General features: G+C 40.6%; 1 protein-coding gene across 3 annotated transcripts in view; it reads right to left on the bottom strand.

Annotated features, from left to right (window-relative positions):
* pde3a (phosphodiesterase 3A, cGMP-inhibited) overlaps positions 1-15,983 on the bottom strand; it is a 331,968-nt gene that overhangs the window by 130,986 nt on the left and 184,999 nt on the right. For all 3 annotated transcript variants that reach the window (XM_039769763.1, XM_039769764.1, XM_039769765.1), the window contains exon 3: positions 14,169-14,326. In XM_039769763.1, coding sequence (XP_039625697.1) covers positions 14,169-14,326 — 158 coding nt within the window. The remainder of the gene's footprint in view (positions 1-14,168; positions 14,327-15,983) is intronic.

The raw sequence follows: 15,983 nt of genomic DNA, 5'->3' as shown, positions 1-15,983 counted from the left end.
TGGAATAGCCGGCTGCTCCTAGCTTCTCTTTATCAGCACATTTAGAGGACAAAGGACACTGGCGGAGAGGTGTGAAAAGATTTAAGAAGCGATTTAAGGTGGGACGGAATTACAAGTTTTTTCGTAATTCTAGTGTTAAAGGGATTCATGCAGAGAAATGGGGCAGCTGCTTTATGCAAATGAAGGCTGAAGTGGAAGAATGAAAGTTCCATGAAGCTCAAAGAAGACGTACATTGCAAGTTGTGTCCTTGGGGACATGCAGGAGTCCCTAATCTATTGGGTTCTTCTTACTCCTTGCAATGTGTTATGAAATGCTCATAAATTCGATGGGATTTGGGAGGGTACAGTTGTTCCACTTGAATTGTCAAAGTTGCTTATATACTGTACAGTACATATACTTCAAATTAAAGGGTGTAGTGACATTGGCCCTTGGTGGTGAAATAAATGTAATATTGCAGAGTAATGGGGTGTCCACCTCAAGGTCAGACCACAATGTGCCGCTACATTCCAATTTGCAAAGCAGGAACAGATGTACTGGTACAGAATGCCAGCCCACTTCAAACCGTATGTACAACACGAGCCAGAAGTGGCAGTATGGCTTGGTCAATTTAAATACTTTTACAGCTCAGTAAAGGGGTCCTCCATAAACAGGACATCGGGTAGGAGGACACTGTACATAATTCATGGTAATATTTATTTTTACCTGTTTTTTTCTGTATAGAACTTAAATGTTTAATTCACTTCAAAGGCCACAAGAATACGTAAGAATACTGTAAACGTCAGGGCTGTATGTAATGAATGTTAAAGAACATCACGATTCAGCTTATATTGCTTTAGATTTAAAACCTCCAAAACTTTGTCATAGTGCAAGATTACAGATCAAAGTGTTACATTCAAATCTGATTGAAACCATCATATTTACAGGATATGCTACAGGGTGCAATTATACTTATACACAAAATTCCGATTACTCCTTTAAAATTTTGTTTTCGAATGACCATCAACAAAAGCCAAGGTCAGTCACTAGTAAAAGTAAAAGTTGATCTATGACAAGAATGTTTTACTCAATGGCAATTGCAGCATATTTCAGAGTAAGGAGGTCCAGTGAATTTATAATATTATAAAAAAAAACAAGAAAATAAAAACAAACTAATAAATATTGTACACAGAAAAAGTACTCAATTATTTACATAGTATCTCGGATATATTCAATTAACTGATGTCACTATAACAAAGTTCCATCGTCTTAGGAAATTTCCCAGGTGAATTGTTTGCAGAGTGACTTCAGAGCAGTTATTTAAAAGTAATCCATAACACTACCATGGGGAGATAGTCTCATTGTTTAAAGGAAGTACCCTGAGCCTGCAGGTTAGTTAGAACTGCCCAGTGAGAGTAGATTTCAGAAGTCTACTGGGGGATGTTGAAAAAAATATGTTGGATCTATTAATAGGAAATGTTGTCCCAGACCACAGAAGCGATTCCAGATTTTAGACATGATCCACAGGTAGAGTTTAAAATGGCTAAATCCAAAAAGGGATAATTAAAGAAAGAGTAAAACAGCTATTTAGAATGGAAAAAGATGATCAGGATCTACAGGCAGGGAAACACAGAGAAATGTGAGGAGTAATTAGCAAGTGACTGGCAACTGGGAGAGAGATGTGGAATCTTGTACTAGTGAGGGTTTTTTCCATCCATCCATTTTCTAACCTGCTGAATCCGAATACAGGGTCACGGGGGTCTGCTGGAGCCAATCCCAGCCAACACAGGGCACAAGGCAGGAACCAATCCTGGGCAGGGTGCTAACCCACCGCAGGACACACACAAACACCAAGCACACACTAGGGCCAATTTAGAATCGCCAATCCACCTAACCTGCATGTCTTTGGATTGTGGGAGGAAACCGGAGTGCCCGGAGGAAACCCACGCAGACATGGGGAGAACATGCAAACTCCACGCAGGGAGGACCCGGGAAGCGAACCTGGGTCTCCTAACTGCGAGGCAGCAGCGCTACCACTGCGCCACCGTGCCGCCCTGAGGGTTTTTTTTATGACTGTGTCATTCTCCCTTTAACTAAATTCTGTTTGGAGGTGCATCACATGAAAACAATGAACCTTCATGATTGATATGCAACTTTGATACACACACGTAATGTACTGTATAAGAAACCTTCCCTGTGTGACTCAAACCCCCTCTTAAGTGGCTACTTTATAAGTGGGGATAAAGAATTACTTTGTTAACACCAACGTTGAAGTCGATAAGCAATACTTTCATTATATGGTTAACTTTTTTGTCTTTTGATGAGATTAAATAAATATGAAATAAACAATCATAATTTAATGAGCATTAAGACATAGCAATTGAATAAACACAAATTGGTTATGTATTATTTCTAAGAGGAACAAAAAGGAAAAGACAGATACCTGCTATAAAACAAAACCCCATTGTTCAAAAGAAGAACTTGTGTCAGACTTTGTTGTTGCTTAACTATGGCATGTGTTAGCCTTTCCAACCTTGAAAAAATGAAAATGGGATGAGGCACTGAAGATAATAAGTAGCAGCACATAGCAAGTGAACTTTATGCTCTTTCAGACACCCTGGCGCCACCTGGACAGTGTAAAAATTTGTAAATTTGTGTATATATTCAATTTGTATAATCTGTTACTTTTTCACAATAATTAATGAACATGATTAAATTGCAGTAAGTAATAAAAATGTTCACACTCCCTCTGAAGGTACACTTTGTGTTTATTTATCAAATAGGCTCTATGTGCAATAACTCAAATATCATGAAATGTAATGTAGAGTCTCTTAATTAGAAACTGGAGAACAAAACAAAACAGCTATATAATAAAAGACAGTAATGGTGGCCTGGCTAGGCTCCACACCAGTCAGGTATACACTTTCTGCTCTAAGATGTATGTTGACATTTACAACCTTTAATCTTCCCCCTTGAAATAGTCCTGCTCAGTAACCCATGTTGTGCAGAATAGTATGCATAATAATTCCAGCGCAACATGGCTGAGATGAAAACCAAATGCCCCTTGATGATTTAAAAAGACATTTCTAAACAGCTATGTCTATGCACACTGGTATCCTATACAGTGTTGGTCCTTGCCTTGTACATAATTCTAAAAACTTCCCATAAGCTCTCTACTGACAAAATGTACATCAGAAAGATAATCAGATTGATGGACACCTTGTTAGGTAACAATGAAACAGAATTATCCTTTACGATATTTAATTTTTGAAGGGTAATTCAGGTTTTCTTTTTTAAAATAGTAGTATGCTGTTTTTTTGCACTGGCCATTTTTACTGATATAAAAACAGTACAGTATTTAGTAATATTAACCAAAAATGCACTTTTCTACAGGACTTATAATACATGCAAATAAATTAGAACTCCAGTCCAAAATTTGCAAATACAGCCCGCTTCATAATAAAGAACTACATTACATAGTGACTTAATGATCTGAAATTGAAGATATATTAAATAAGTGCTCATCCGAAAGGTTTTTACACAATTCAGTATATGCCATATTTGTATGATTCTGCCTTTATTGAAAGAATTTTATGTTTCTGCTGCACTTACCACAGATGTAGTTTTATCCCCATGGGGCACAGCTACTGGCAGATAGCAACATGAAAGCTAAATGTTCAAACATACTTTACTAGTGGGTCTTGAGCCTAGGCTGTATATTTTTTAGCTTTTTGTTTTTGTATGCATTTACACAGAAAGCTGTCACTTTTACCACTGATACGTCCAACTACAAAAGTGAAGGTGATGCATGTGAACCAGAATACATACATGAGTAGATGTAACAAATAAACAGAACATACACTCAGGCAAAAATGAGGAACAATCAAATACTTTTACAAATTTAGCCAATACAAGGTTCAAAGTAAAAAGAACATATTGGAAACATCACATAATGTCCATTGAGGTTGAATGAGTAACCTGCAGGGAGTAGGACTTACTACTATCATTTCTGCCAAGATGACCATTTTATTCCTTGAGGCCATGATTTGCATTTCTGACTTGGACAAGTTGGGAAGATCTAAATGGACAGCTTTCATTATAGTATGTGTGATCATTGATCTCACTTAATAGAAATGTTATTACCTGGCAAGCAACCTGCTATAATGTAAACAAATGAGACATCTCACTGATTTAAAAAGGCCAATTCTGAAATACTCTGATGATCCACTAAGTTTATTAACTCACTTCATCCAAACCTAGTCACACCAGATGCATAAAGTACCAGCCGCTCACTTTTCTTCTTTTCTAGCAAGCAACCTATCCAGCTAGTAATATCTTTTACCACAGCTCCATTTTCTACTGTAGGACAATGACTCTTTTGAAATTGCACTTGGCTTCAGAAAAGAGAAATCAAGAATATATTTTTTTCTAAAACTGTTCTACACCAGTTTTCTTGAGATCATCTTCAGCTGAGGTAATGACATCCATCCTAAGAGTTACTTGCCATTGAATGTACTGCCATACCATTTTCTGTTGTAAATCTTTTGTTTTGTAATTTTTTTTAGCTAAATGTGTACTTTTTTCCTATCTAGTTATACATATGCATCTTATTTTAGAATTTTTCAGGAAAGTTATGTGGCTGTAAAAATCAAATTTTTACACATTTTATCACATTCTTTTAGAACAAAATCCATTCTGTCACTCACATGCACTGTCACTTCTGTTAAAAACTCTACCCATGCTTAACATTGTGACTGAAAAAGAAAATAAAAATTCTTCCATCAGAAAAGAGGGTCAAGAATCTACAATAAAATTATTACATTTTCTTGTTATCATCAATATATCTCTGAAATGCCAAGGATAGTTCTGCTTCAAGTGGACATACTGTACTGTAAGCTCCTTAGAATAAGACTTAGTATACATTTTCTTAATAACTCTTGTGTAGAAAAAAAACTAATTTTAGAAAAAAAAATCCTTTAATGTATTACCAGCTTTGTTGCATTTTAATATTTAATTAGTAATATTTTACCATTGAATTGATTTTTCATTTATTTGAAATTACAATCAGGCCCATAAGTATTTGGACAGTGACATAATTTTCATAATTTTGGCTCTGTACACTAGCACAACGGGTTTGAAATAAAGTATTCATTATATGACTGAAGTGTACACTTTCAGCTTTAATTTAAGGGGCTAACAAAAAATCGTATGAGTCATTTAGGAATGACAAACATTTTTATACATAGTACCCCTATTTTCAGGGACTCAGAAGTATTTGGACAGATTAACATAACAGTACATATATGATCATTTTCAATATTTTGTTGAAATTCCCTTTCAGTCAAAGGCTGACTGAAGTCTGGAATCCATGGCCATCTCCAAGTGCTGGATTTCTACTCTAGTGATGCTTTGCCAGGCCCTTACTGCAGCTCTCTTCAGCTACTGCTTGTTTGTTGAACTTTCTTCCATCAGTTTTGTCTTCGGCAAGTGAAATACATGTCCAACTGGGTTGAGGTCAGTTGATTGACATTGAAGAATATTCCAAAAATCTGCATTAGAAAAGCACTTGGTTTGCTATCACAGTATATTTTAGTTCATTGTCAATCTGTACTGTGAAGCATCATCCTATCAGTTTTGTAGCATCTGGCTGAATCTGAGCAGTTTGTATAGCCCTATACACATCAGAATTCATCCTGCTACGTTTGCCAGCAGTTATGTCATCAATAAATACTAGTGACTGACTTTCTTTGGCAGTCAGGCATTCCCATGCCATAACACTGCCTCCAATATGATTTACAGATGATATGGTATTCATCGGATCATGAGCTCTTTTCTATACTCCCTTCTTTCCAATGTTCTGGTATATATTGATCTTAGTTTCTTTTGTCCAAAGAAAATTGTTCCAGAACTGGACAGGCTTTTGAAAATGCTTCCTGGCAAAGACTAATCTGCCCTTCCTATGCTTGATGTTTTGTGATAAACACTCTGTCTTTACTTTCATTAAGTTTTCTCTTGATTGTAGACTTTGGCAATTACAGATTTACCTTCCAAATAGTGTTCTTGGTTTGGCTAAATGTTGTTAAGAGGATTTTCTTCACCAAGGAAAGAATTCTGCAATTGTACAGCACAGCTGTCTTCCATGATTGTCCAGGTCTTCTGGAGTTTTGAGTTCACCAGTACATTCCTTCTTTTTATACCAAGTGGTTGATTTGACCACTTCCTAAAGGGGCTATTTTGTTTTCTCAGCCTAATGATGGACTCTTACTTGCATGGGCAGCTCTTTGGCCTTATATTGAGAGTTTACAGTGACAGCTTCCAAATGCAAATTCCACACTTGGAATTAATTCCAGTCTTTCTACCTGCTTATGAAATAATGAGGGAATTGCTCCAACCTATCTGGGAGCTGGGTCAGATACTCCAGAAAAGGTGAACCAAGGTGAATCTCTTCTTCAGGAGGCCGCCCAAAGACTAGGTCAACTGGAGTACGGAGTTCACGACGACACATTAGGGCTGATGGGGTGCATCTGGTCGACTCGTGAACGGCCGAGCAGTAAACCCATAAAACGAGTGGTAGACGTTGGACCCAGTCCTGTAAGTGGGTGGACAAGAGCATAGACAGTTAGGTGGTTAAAGCTCAGTGGAAGCGTTCCACCAACCCATCACATTGTGGATGTAGGGGTGTGGTTCTGGCCTTGTGCATTCCCATTAGCTGGCTGGCCTCTTTGAACAGCCGAGCTTCGAAATTTCTCTCCTGATCACTATGGTGTTCTTCCGGTACCCCAAAACAGCAAAACCTTTCAGATAGCAGCTTTTCAGCTGTTATAGTGGCACTCTAGTCAGGGACTGGAAAAGCCGGTGGCCATTTGGTGATGTTGATGGCGACAATCACATAGAGGTTTTCATTCTCAGTGCATGGGAACGTGCCAAGGATGTCTACACCAACACTTTTCATGAGTACCCCTGCCTGGTATTGTTGCAAAGGGGTGTGGGAGTGATCTGATGGCCCTTTGTAGGCAGTGCAAATGGTTCAAGTCCCCACATACAGCTCAACGTCCTTTCGGCAGCCAACCCAGTAAAATTTTGTATGCAGTCGCTGCAGGATCTTTGCCACTCCAAAATGTGCTCTGTGCCCACCAGGCCATGGACCGCCTGGAGAGCAGTCTTTTGGAGTGATGGAGGAACCACAAGCTGCCAGAGCCTTGCTCCACAGAAAGGCTGTACCCATCTGCGATATAAGATATTGTTGTGTAGTGCAAGGCTGTTAAGCTGAGAGTTGTAGGCCTTTGCAGTGGTACTCATCTGTGACAGTACACCATGATCTGGTGTGCTTCCAGACTCAACTCACTGTCAAACTTTTGAAAGCACTGGATCTGCAGCTTGTGATCTGCCTACTTCAGCTGGGTCCAGTGCTACCAGTGTGGATCCTTCATCAGGTTGGAGACAAGATGCAGTGGTCAAAAGCGGTTCACCTCCTTCCAGCCGTGAGCAGTGATGGCAGTCAGTTGCTGCACAAGGGCAGCGGGACACAGCGTCGGTGTTGGCATGTTGGCATCTCACTCTGTGCTTTACTTGAAAATCAAACCCTTGGAGCTTCTCAAGCCACCTATCCATTTGGCCCTCGGGTTCCATCAAACTTAGCAGCCAGGTTAGAGAAGCATGGTCAGTGCATAACAGGAACCTTGATTAATACAAATAAGATTGGATATTTAGGGCACTGATGACTTCCAGGTGCTCCCTTCTGGCTACACAATAGTTGCGTTCAGGTGCAGACAATGCTCGGCTGTAGTAGGCTATGACCCGCTCACCCTCGGGTCTGGCCTAGGATAACACTGCACCAATTCCAACATTACTGGCATCCACATCCACAATGAAGGGTTGTTTGGGATTTGGGTAGGCCAGGACTGGAGAACTCAGAAGAGATTTTTTCAATGCCTCAAAGGCAGCATTGCACTCATTGTCCCACTGGAAAGGCTGGTTTTTATGGGTCAAAAGTTGCAGGGGTGCTGCAATGGTGGCAGAGCCTTGAACAAAATGGCAGTAGTATGAAACAAGGTCCAGGAAGCTTTTCACTTCATTGATGTTACAGGGAACTGAACAGAACAGCAGTGACCTTGGTGGGTTCAGTGGCTATTCTGTTGGGCCACACAATGTGGCCAAGGAACTGAACCTTCTATTGGTGCAAGTCACACTTTTTAGGGTGCAGATACAAGCCAGCTTTTTGAATAGCCAAGAATACCTCTCTCAGATTCCGGATGGCTCCTTCAAACATTGGAGAGTGGACGAGAAGGTCATCCAGGTAGACTATGCACTTACTTTGGGGAACGTCAGCAAGAACCCTCTCCATTAGGCACTCAAAGGTGGAGGGGGCGTTGCACAAACCAAATGGCATTACTTTGAATTGCCACAGATCCTCACCGAAGGAGAAGGCTGTTTTCGACCTAGACTCTGGTGATAGTTCCACCTGCCAGTACCCACTTCTCATATCCAGTTAGCAAAACCTCAGGGAACTGTCAATTTGATCAAATGCATCATCAATGCATGGAATTGAGTAAGCATCCTTCCTGGTAACATTATTAAGCTGCCTGTAGTCTACACAGAAGCACCAACTGCCATCTTTTTTCTAGGGTAATACAACTGGCGCTGCCCATGGACTGTCAGAAGGTTCAACGATACCAGCCTCCACTATTTCTTGCAGATGCTGGGCTTCTGCTTCACATTTGGCAAAAGGCAGGCAATGTGGGCGGAGCTTGATTATACAAGTACGTGTGCTATACCAAGCTGGGGCGGCCACAGTCTTTGTCCCCTGCGGAGCAGATGTTGGCAAATTCCTGGACAAAGCTTTGCTGTGACTATGGAGTTCTTCAAAGGTGGGGCAGAGGCCAGGACATGTGCCGATTCCCAATAACATGGTGGCCAGTAGTTGGCAGGCACCTTAGGGTGTTGGCTTTGACTGCTCTGTTGGCGGCACTACAGCTGGCTGCAGTTGACTGGCATCTGAAGCTGATGGTGGGGATTGGCAGGCTGGCGGTGTGCTCAATGTCTGCCATCAATGATCCAAACTTGCAGCTGGCGGCACTGCAGCACACTGTGGCTGGTGGATACCCTGAGCTGACGTTGATAAGTGGGAGGCTGTAGCCGTTTCATCTAGGTAGTGGCTGTGAACAGTGCCAGGGGCAGTTGGTGGTGACTGGAGAGTTAAGTGGGTTTTGTCAACTTGTGTCTTCCATGCCACAGCTGGGTAGAATGCTCTTTTACAATCAACACTCCTTTACAGACATTTAAGCAGGCTTCTATTGCAATAAGGAAGTCTAATCCTAGTATGCATTTGTCTTGTCCACCAGCCAAAACTCGTGCTCTACTCTATTCCCCTGCCACCAAAAAGCCAGGACTTGCCTCCCTCTCATTTCTGTCAGTGCTCCAGCTGACATTTGTTGGCATCCACCCACCAGGCTGACTGCATTCTGTGTGAGGCAGTATACCTGGGCGCACAAGAGAAATGGCCAAGCCTGTGTCCATAACTCCACAGCATTTACCACTTTCCAGGTAACATGGAAGATAGAGTTCTAGTGTGTCTCAGAGGTGCCACACTTGCTGTATAGTGAGGGGACTAGCTGATGGAGATGGCGTTGCCCTCATTATGCCATCTGTTGGAAGTTTCCCAACATTACAGCGATTGTTTCTGTGGTATTCCTGCAGTCACCGGGCTTACCACGTCTTCTCGTGTGGTGAAGGCATCTGGTAACCTTTTTCCTATTGGGCACTGCCGCTTGAGCACTGGCTTCTGGTGTGTACAGCCCTTCTTCGCACTCAGATGTAACGCCAACTTGACGGCTGCAGGGTGGCTGTCTAGCGGTCATTCTTAGAATGTCCTCCACATGCTCAGCTTTGGAGACAGCCTGGGAGAGCGAGTGAAGAGCAGAGAGACATATTTGAAGGCGGAGCTTCTCAGGTGCTAAGGCATGCAGGAAAGCAGGTAGCGTTAATTCTTCTTGAGCCGAGGTGGAAAAAGAAATATCCTAGGTGGGCATAATGCCGAATATCTGCTGCGACTGCTCCAATGGTCTCTCCATCCTTGCACCGTCGACTTGCTAGCCTGTCTCTCATCTTCTCACTGGAGATGCAATGGCCAAAGCACTGCTGTAGAGCAATGGTGAGTTAGTTGAGGTTTCCACATTCATTGGGTCTGAGCTCCACTAGCACTTTGCGAGTGTGACCTTCCAGTACCAAAGCAAGAGGTACTGCAATCTCTTTGGAATTCCATTCATTGTGCCGGGCTGCCAGCTGGAAACTGAACGAAATAGGGTTCCTACGGAGCAGTGTCATCATAGAGGTCCACTTTCACTTTAGGGTGTGCTGGTGTGTCGCCAGTTGCTTAAGACAGTCCCGAGAATGTCGGCGCCAGACGTGGTTTTGCTCCCATTGACACTGGATTTTGCTCCCCAGCCTAGTGCTTCTAATCTGGCCATCTTTTTGTAATCTCCTTGTCTTGCCTCTCTCACAAGTATTGTGCTTTCTTGCTTGAGTCGTCCATTTCAATGTCACTTCGTTCAAATAAAAAAAACGTGCCCCACTTCTGACACCAGTGTGACACAGACACACTCAATGTATAAAAAAAAAACACTTTTTCATTTAATACTGGTAGAGTTATACATTCAAGTAACATGATCACTACAAAATGGCAATATTCAACTTCAGTTCTCTTCTTTAGTCCTAAAACCCAGACTCATACACCAGGCAGCATCGGTTAGTGGGGGTAGGCAAACTCCAACCCCCACTATAAACTTTAAATAAAACACTCCCATTACCAAAAGCTGTAAACCAACATTAAATACAAAAAATGTTTTAAAATACAACATAAATGAAATCATAATTAACTGTTTAAATTTAGCTGCAGCGTTGCAGAGCCTCCGTGGACATTAGTGCCATCCATCACTACAATATATCACTCCATTCTAGTTCATATCTTCACAGAACCTTGTGGAAGTGATTTAATGATAAACAGAGAATTATACTGTGAATGGACAAGGCATTATCTATTGTTATACAACTACAAGCTCATATGCTCATAGCAGGGTTATCTTTTGCACCCCATGTTGGGATTCATTTCTGAGGTCTTTAGACAAGTGGACATATTGGACACTCCCATTCCCCTGTATTTCATATATGGTTTTGCCATCAATAGATCCTTGGGAAATAATCTTGCCTATTACAAAGCCGACAATAACAAACACACTGTGCTTTATATCCCATAGTGGCAGACTACTCTTTTCTGGCCTAAAACAAACAATCATAGAAAACATGAGCTGGTTGCCTCTCTCACTAACTGGGGATCTCCTTTTCTTTAAGAAATATTTCTTCATTTCTGAGGGCTTCCTATCCAGTTGCAAAAGAAATCCTATTCTCTGACTTCCAGGCTTGCTGTAATGTCGTATAAAATGTTTAAAAGATTGTACACTAAATTATGACTATCCCAGTCTTTGCTAAACCAATTAAAATATTTTTAAATGTATAACATTTAGGAATGAGTAATGATACATTAAAGCTATCTAAATCCCAAATAGCATTTCAGGGCGTGTATGAAGAACCTACACTGTGGATATTAAACTACCTGTAAATATTTTTATTAAGATTTATGAAAAATTTCATACTGCCTACCCAGACTAGAGCTACATGCAAAGCTCATACTTTTGTGCTCTCAGCACAAGACTGATGCCATAATATAAGCACCTTTCCATGATTTTACACATTTTGAGGAATTATGAGCCACACCTGGGGGTGTTGTTTGCCGGTTAGTGTATGGTGGTTGAGCAACTCATAACCTGGCTGGGCTTAGCCCGAAACAGTAATATGGAGCTGTCTTGTGAGCTAACCAACTGCAATAAAAAAGGTGAGTGTTGGGTGCAATGATAGTTTACTGACAGGAATGCCCAAGACAAACTACACCCTGGCTTTGTGAATTTGAAACATTACCACTCTGATGGGGAATGAGTTTAAAGCTAGCATGGGAGGTGGAAAAGTACCAACTAGATAGAGCTGGAATCACATCCACACATAGCAAGGGTTCTGGAAGCAAACTTCTTAATCAGGGGTAGTCACTCTCCTGCTCTGGATTTCCAATGTGTAAAAGCCCTCTGGCAGTTATGGAGATACTCAGAACCTATCCAGACACTCCGGATTTGCCTCAGAGAAGCTAATAGTCACAGAAAGGAAAGTTATGACTTTATGATTATGCACCAAATATCTATTTGCAGTATTCATTCTTCTTAGAGATAGAGCCACCACTGACTCAGTAGTCTTACTATGCGACTTCAACAGTCATGTCAGGAATGACTGAGATACCTGGAAGTGCATAATTGTCAGGAATGGTCTGCTCGATTTGATCCAGAATAGATGAGTCATTATTGAATTTCTGTGTTAGTCATGGATTGTTCATAACAAACACTATGTTTGAACACAAGAAGGCTCTTAAGTTTACATGGTCTCAGGACACCTTGGGCAAAGGTCATTGACAGACTTTATAGTTATTTTGTCTGACTTGAGATCATCGGTTTTTGACACTCAGATGAGAGGAAGCAGTGCTGTCAAATGATCAGTACTTGGTGGTAAGTTGAGTATGAAGTGATGGAATTAGGCCAGATAGAATGGGGAAGTCTAGAGGGGCAGTTAGGATTTCCTTGGAACATGGGCTGTGGTTTCCATTTGGAATTAGTTCAACTCCTACCTCCAAGAAAACTTCTCACATATGCAGAATCAGAACAGGGGTATGGAGTCTAAATGAACTATATTTAAGACCTCAATTGTGGAAGCAGGTGGTAAAAGCTGTAATCTTAAGGCCTTTGGGGTACCTTGTGACGGCAACCCTTGGACCTTATGGTTGACACCAGAGATAAGGGAAGCTTTAGGATTTAAAGTGTCCTTCAGGGGAATATTTTCTTTGGGTTCTCCTGACTCTGTTGAGAAGCACCGAAAGGCTAAGAGGGCTCCTACAAAAGTGGCTATGGAAGCAAAGGCTTGAGCATAGCAAGAGTGTGGAAAGATCATTGAGAAAAACTATTGAATGTCGTTGAAGGTGTTCTGGCAAACTGTTTGATGCCTCAGAAAGGGAAGGTGTAGCCTTGCCCAGACTTTGTTAACCAGGGACTAGGAGGTGCTAACCTCTTTTGAAGAAATTGTCGAGCAGAGGAAGAAACAATTCCTCTGAATAATGCCTCACGGTGACTGCAGCACCCAAGTCAGAAGTTTTTTCTTTTTAATTTTCTTCTTCGTTCAGATTAAAATGTGTGTATATTTATTTACTTACTTACTTATCTGCCTATTTATGTACTAATTTATTTAAACAGCTTCTGTAAAAAGCAAAATTTCCCCCTTTGGAACAAATAAACTTTTATCTAATCTAATCCAGACACTTTGACAATCTCCTCAACCCATCTGACATGCTAGCACTAGAGACAGGAGGTAGCACTAGACACATCCAGTGGGGGAATCCAATTAATTTTGCTGGGGTCACTGTGCATAAAGGTCACCAAGGACTCTATGGTGGTGAGGCTACTTGAGATGGGTGTCCAAATTGAGATCCAAATTGAGACATTGAAAACAGTGTAAATTCATGAGATAGAGTGGGTGGCGGAAGGGGAGTAAAGTACCCTTGGACTGGCAGTCTGGCATAATGGTCCTCTACAGGCAGAATACAAACCTCTGCCTCCCAGGAAAGGTCTATGCCATGATGCTAGAGGGGACACTCCTTTGAACGGTAGAACATAGGATACTGGTTGAGAAACAGTATACTAGCTCTTCTCCTGGCCAAGTTTGCTAGAGTTTACATGGAAGTATGATTACGCAGTCAATGTATTGTATGTTTTGTAGTTTTGGAAAAAGCATATGAATGTGCCCCTCAGCATATTTTGGTAGATGTACTGCAAGAAAATGGGGTAACAGGACCACTCCTGTGTGCTATTTGTTACCTATATATTGTATTTAGAAGGGCATCTGGGATTTTAGTTGGGTGTGACAGGTAAAACTACTAGGCTCAAAGCAAGCTGTCTGCTGATAAAAATGAAGGACCAGTAACTCTTGCTATATCTATTAAATGTAAATATTGAAATCCTTCATTGTGCAAAATAGTACAGTGTATGTCACCATAGAACATGTAATATATTTATTAAACATTAATGGATATGCTGCTTCTTTTTACCTGCAGGAGGACACCTCATGGACAGGTTTGATGCTGCCACTACGATCTCGTCTCACTGGTCCTGGCTCAATGGTAGGCAAGCCAGTAGCTGAAGTTGTAGTAGTCCAGGTGGATGAAATACGTCTTAGCAAACCAGGTGGGAGACTTCTCCTGAGGCGCTGGAAATAGAAGTCAACAACACTGTGGTTAGAAGGACAGAGTTGAAAAATTCATTTTTCTCATTCTGCAATCCATCACATTTGCTTTATTGTGATTAGCCTCGGACAGGCTGCAATATGCCTCTTATCATAACTATATTGTAAATTAAAACTTTGCTAGTCAAAAGGTACAAAGAGTACCAGCTGTGGCCTACTGTGCAATGAATAAAAATTATATGGTCCAATAAAATGCCCTACACAGCCTATGCTGTTACTATTGTACTTTTTATCTACTAGGGGGCTTTGCCCCCTGCTCACTTCGCTCGCCAACCCCCGTGTTTGGTTTTCCAGATACACACTTTTAAGATTTTGTTTCTTTAAATTGTTGCTATTTCATTAGTTTCACTTTTATTTCAGAACTTCTGTAAAAACAATATTTGGAATCTTGCGAGTCCCAATATGCTGAATCTTTTTAATGAGGTCAGTGAGACATGTGTTTAATGACTTTGTACCATAATTAAGGATAGGTTTCTGTTTGGAATTTCAGCACAGACAAAATGATCTACATTATCAGCAGTTAATAATTTTTTTTACAAAGTAACCAATAAATGCATGTGTGGTAAACTCTGTTTTTGAAATTCTCAAGATTCAAGATTCTTTATTTGTCACCTGCATAGTTATACAGGACAACAGGCATTGAAATGCATCCTGATCCACTTATCAAAAATTGTGCAAAGTTAGAAGAATATCAGTTAGATTAAAAAAAAAGTCATAGATTAAAAGATAACAGTACAGTAGAACACAATAAATAAGTAAAATTATGTGAATAAAGTAGAATTAAGTCTAAAGGTGCAAGAGTGCAGTGATTATTGTGCAAAACCAAAGTTAGACAGGTGCATAGTTAAATGAGGCAATTTGTTGTGCTACTGTGATCTTTACTTTTTTTTTCATACTTTCTAATTTTCCAACTTTCATATCTTTTAACTTTCTCCACATGTGTATTGCTTCAACGTTCTTTTTGAGCCTTTTGAATTCCACTGCTTTCATAATCTCTAACCTGCTCTGCCTGTGTATAGCACCAATGTTTGTGAACGTCTTTATGAAGTTCTACTTTGTCTTTTAATTCTGAGCTGGATTGGACGTGCTTTTTTTTTTCCATTTCCACTTGTTCCGGGCTTATAATTACTTTCCTTATTTTCTGAATTTGCACCTAGATTATTCTTTTTTGCTCTTTTTTTCTCCAATGCTTTTGAGTCTCTTTTCTCCTTGCTGCTTTATTCTTCGCTTAATAGTTGACGTTTCATTTATAATGTACTGTCCTTATACGCTTTATATGCACTGACAGCCCTGGATCTGTGTGTGCTCAAAGCCTTTACACGACTGAGTGTTTTGCTGCCCGTGGTCTTATTTGATAGTGGTTGTAAGTAGGGCGTGTCTTGCAAGAATCGTCAGCGAGAGACGGTCCTGGGTCAATCTCTTGGCACAAAGTCTCATGTTTACGGTCCCCGTGGAATGCTCTGTGGCCAATCTCTTTCACCTCACGGTTTCTTTTAAATGTCTTCCATGATCTTAATGTGAAGATCACGTCTCGACGCCCTTGTGTTTCTCTCCAGGATGTTTTTTTATAATAGAGAGAAATGTTTCTTCCACATTGGTAACCTTGCTACAAACTATTGAA

The sequence above is a fragment of the Polypterus senegalus genome, chromosome 11, assembly GCF_016835505.1.
Source record: "Polypterus senegalus isolate Bchr_013 chromosome 11, ASM1683550v1, whole genome shotgun sequence".
In the NCBI taxonomy this organism is placed as follows: Eukaryota; Metazoa; Chordata; class Cladistia; order Polypteriformes; family Polypteridae; genus Polypterus; species Polypterus senegalus.
Note: the sequence above shows the minus strand (reverse complement) of the source record. Positions and strands in the feature narration are given on the sequence as shown.